Genomic DNA, 3,930 nt, shown 5'->3' on the forward strand with positions numbered 1-3,930 from the left:
CTTTATTTCTATTTTATTTAGCTCTTCTACTATGACCGACCAAGAGATTGTATCATAAGCCTTGGCCAGGTCAAGGTCTGAGATGTGTACTGTTTTACTTTCATCCATTGTTCTGGTGACCTTTTCAAAGAAATCCACCAGATAAATTAAGCATGACCTGCCCTTGATGAATCCAAATTGAGATGAACCCAGTGTTTGGAGAAGTATTTCTTCAAGAGAAAAAGGTCCAGTGTTTCTTGAAGACAAAGTGGGATGAAGTCCTTGCAAATTTGACAGGAGACTGACATATGCTCTGGCCTAAGGAATACTACACAAAGCCTCTGGGAATCCTGGGGGTGAAATTTTTTGTCAGTATCAAGTGCATTTCCTGAAGCCCTGTTCAATGCTAAAGGATAAAGTGCTACAGCAATAAACGCCACCAACATCAACAACAAGATGAAGCACGACTAGCAATAAACAAATTGCTACAAAAGCTATAAATGTCACTGTATTAGAATTATAAGAACTGTATCAGTAGAGCTGACAGAAGTGAGTAGGCCTAAAGTGCTTAGTAGTGAGAGCAGAAGGGAGCAAAATGTGTTGTTTTTTAAGTAAGAGTAAATAAAGAGTAAAAAAATACTAAGGATGAAACATATGAGGAAAAGATGTGTGTCAGAAGCAAGAAAAATCTGTATTTTAATGAAGGCTTATGTAAGTATTGGAGATTTGTCTGATTCTCAGAAGCAGCAAATAACATCTGAAGATGTAAAGTGGACAGGTGCATTATGGGAATTAGGGGAGGAACTTGACTGCTTGGTGAGGCGTGAGCTTACTGAGTAGGAACTATATTCAACTGAATTCCCAACAGTCAAAGTGGACAGATGGAATAGGTTCATAGGTGTGTACTATGCTAATGGCCCTGGAAACTTTACAAAGCTAGTCCATAGGATTACCCTGACATCGTGCCACCCGACCTTAGTTCCCAATACCTCTGTTGAGTAGATCCACTGGTGTGATCCCCGGGGTGAATTTTCTATTTCCCATCCACTCATTAAGGTTTCTCTTGAAGAGGGACAGTGAGGTGTTCTGTTTGACATGTATGGGAAGTCTATTCCATAGCAAGGGCAGTCTCTGGGTTATGAATCTGAATAATGCAAGATCACAGGTTTTTCTTTATGCTGTAATGCCACATAATCAAAACACAGTCATAGTCTATTATGACTAGGATTATTATTTGTAAAACTGCTGAAACACATCCTACCAAGTATAAACAAGGGAATATGTAGATTCATGCAGTAACACAGTGGTAATTTATCAGAAAGATTTTAGTACAGTAAATCTTAAACCTATAATGCCAATTAAGTATGCAGTAGCATCTATAAAACTAGCATAGTGTGTTCAGGAATTATAGGTGTACACATAAATGTAGACAGAAATGTCAAAGCAACACACTATCGAGGAAGCTATTTAAAGTAGTGATGTCACTAGCCATTTTAATTTATTAAGGACTTTAATGGAAGATTCAACAAACAGCAACACACAACACACAGCCATTCATTGGTTTTAATGCCTTAGAGCCTGCAGTAATAGCAATCAACTTGCCCACAGTGTAAAGAACTTTAAATGGATTTATGCTTAAATTAAACTATTATTTCTGAGGATATTTACCTCTGTGAGGTATTATAAGCATTTAGAAAAATGGACAACATTATTTGACGAAACCAAATCTAAGCCCCCTGCTTTTGATGAAACCAGATACTAAAAGGAAGAAATTTTGGAACTTGAAAGTGAAAAGTATGATTACTCCCAATATTCACAGCAAAGAATGGAAAAGGCATTACCAGCTGTACTGAGGTGATGGCCTAGAGGTTAAATTAGTACACTGTGAACGACAATTTAATTAAAATCTGTCTGAGCACTAGTATTTTCACATCACACTAAAGTTTGAGGGTGTCCTTAAAAAATGGCTGCACTTCTAGTGAGACTTATCAATCTGACCCAAAATAAATACTCATATGCTAAAGTTCTCCAGCAGTGTGGACATTTATAAGTTATGAACAGCAACAGCAATGTTTAACTGTCCTTTAAATCTGAAAAGAGGCCTATAACACCCAAATGTCACAAGATGTCGGCAAGAACAAAAGTGGGCTTTATTAGTTTAGCACTGAATTCAATAGAGATACATAAATATATATTTCTGCTGTTAGATTGCTGAGGCTATTACTGAAAGGATAAAATAATATTTTAGACTTTGACTGTCAAATTTATAATATAACTTTAATGGCAGTGTTAATTTTCTTAATTTGGTATACATATTCAAGATTTAATTATACAGACAAAAAAGTTATGAATTGTAGTTATTTTAACTTAAGGGAAGGTTAGTAAAAGTTTTTGCTTTTAGGGAAGTAAACAGTGTCTGCCCAGCAACCTCCCATGCACAGTGACTTCCTGAAGAAGAAAGACTTACAAAGTGTTAAGAAGTAGGTAAGAGCAACTAATCTGACGGCACTCAGTACAGGGAGCTAGGCTTTGGGTTATAGAGGACGATAGATACTTCATCTGGTCTGAAAGGCAATGTAGGTGCTAATTTTGATTAACAATTTTTAAAATGAAAGAAAACGGAATATTTTATCAGTAACCAGAAAATTTACTTTTTAGCAGGACATATGCTGTACTGGAAAGATTGTAACATTGCAATATGAACACGTTACTAGTCATCTTCTTGGTACTGTATGCCGGAGTACTTCCTGGATCTAGTAAGTGTTAATTTTCCTTTTTTATGTTTGTTTTATTGACATCTTTACTGACTTATTCTAATTAGTATGCACTCTTTCTCTCGTACACACTGTCACACACACACACACACACACACACACACACACACACACACACACACACACACACCTGATAATATATATGATCAGGTCACTACTTTGTCTTTGACAGGCAAAAGTTAAAAGAGGTCAAGTTGTTATTTCTCACAAATGGAATTGAAAAGTTTATCTTTTTGTTATTTTAAGATATTATAATTAATATATCAACTAACTGCAACCAGACATAAGAAACTAGATAAAACCCTAAAATATTATTTAAAGCTTTCAATTATTTTACAATATACTTCAGTCATACACAATGGAGGCAGTCTTCCTTCACTCCATTTCCTATAACAGCAAGAAAGCAGCTATCAGTGTCTGCCTACTGAATGAACTTGCTGCAGTGAACAAACTTATTGTCTGACAGGATATTGTGGTTTCTTGCTTCTCAGCATCTGTTGTATTACTTAGATTAGAGAAAATGTGTTGTATCATGCTCTCCATCTTGTTATGTAGGATGGTAGTGTAGCATTGCAGAGACATGCATCTACCCCCCTCCCCCCATTAGCAGAAAATAGCTTAGGGACAAAATGAACCTCCATTACCAAACAGTGATGATAACCTCACCGATAGTGATATCTAAACAAAATCCAATAATCTGATAAAACAAGCTGTAGCAGTGCAACAAAAGCAAATGTGTTGTCATCACTCAGTACTTTGGTACTGTTCTGCAACAGAACAAGATTCAGCATTCCTTCTTTTTCAGTTATTCATACAATCATGTAAAGCTCCTTATCGCCTTAATTATCACAAAGCGATATTATGGAGGATGCCATTTCAGCCCTGGCATGATCCCTACATTACACAAATGATCACTTTTAAGCTAATGGCCTGTTTTAATTTGCTGGCATTTAAGGCTTTCTTCAGAAAGAAATTTCCTCAAAGTAATCAAAAGACAGTGGCTCCATTTAACACTGCGTGTTGACACACTCAGAGAAATATTTTTACAATATGGGTCTTTTTTCAGAGCCTTCCTGGGTACAATATTACATTATTACTGTTTCTTTTTTATTATAATTGAGATATACAGACATATGTTTGTACATGATGTCCTTTTTAAACATCGTTCTATTCGCTT

General features: G+C 35.9%; 1 protein-coding gene across 1 annotated transcript in view; it reads left to right on the forward strand.

Annotated features, from left to right (window-relative positions):
- Positions 1-2,451: 2,451 nt before the first annotated feature.
- The window catches only part of LOC122814279 (receptor-type tyrosine-protein phosphatase C-like), a 2,027,173-nt gene continuing 2,025,694 nt past the window's right edge, over positions 2,452-3,930 (forward strand). The window contains exons 1-2 of the mRNA XM_044086870.1: positions 2,452-2,555; positions 2,638-2,735. Of these exons, the coding sequence (XP_043942805.1) occupies positions 2,678-2,735 (58 nt within the window). The 5' untranslated portion in view covers positions 2,452-2,555; positions 2,638-2,677. The remainder of the gene's footprint in view (positions 2,556-2,637; positions 2,736-3,930) is intronic.

Source organism: Protopterus annectens, chromosome 10.part0 (genome assembly GCF_019279795.1).
Source record: "Protopterus annectens isolate FY-2018-M chromosome 10.part0, PAN1.0, whole genome shotgun sequence".
Classification (NCBI taxonomy): Eukaryota; Metazoa; Chordata; order Ceratodontiformes; family Protopteridae; genus Protopterus; species Protopterus annectens.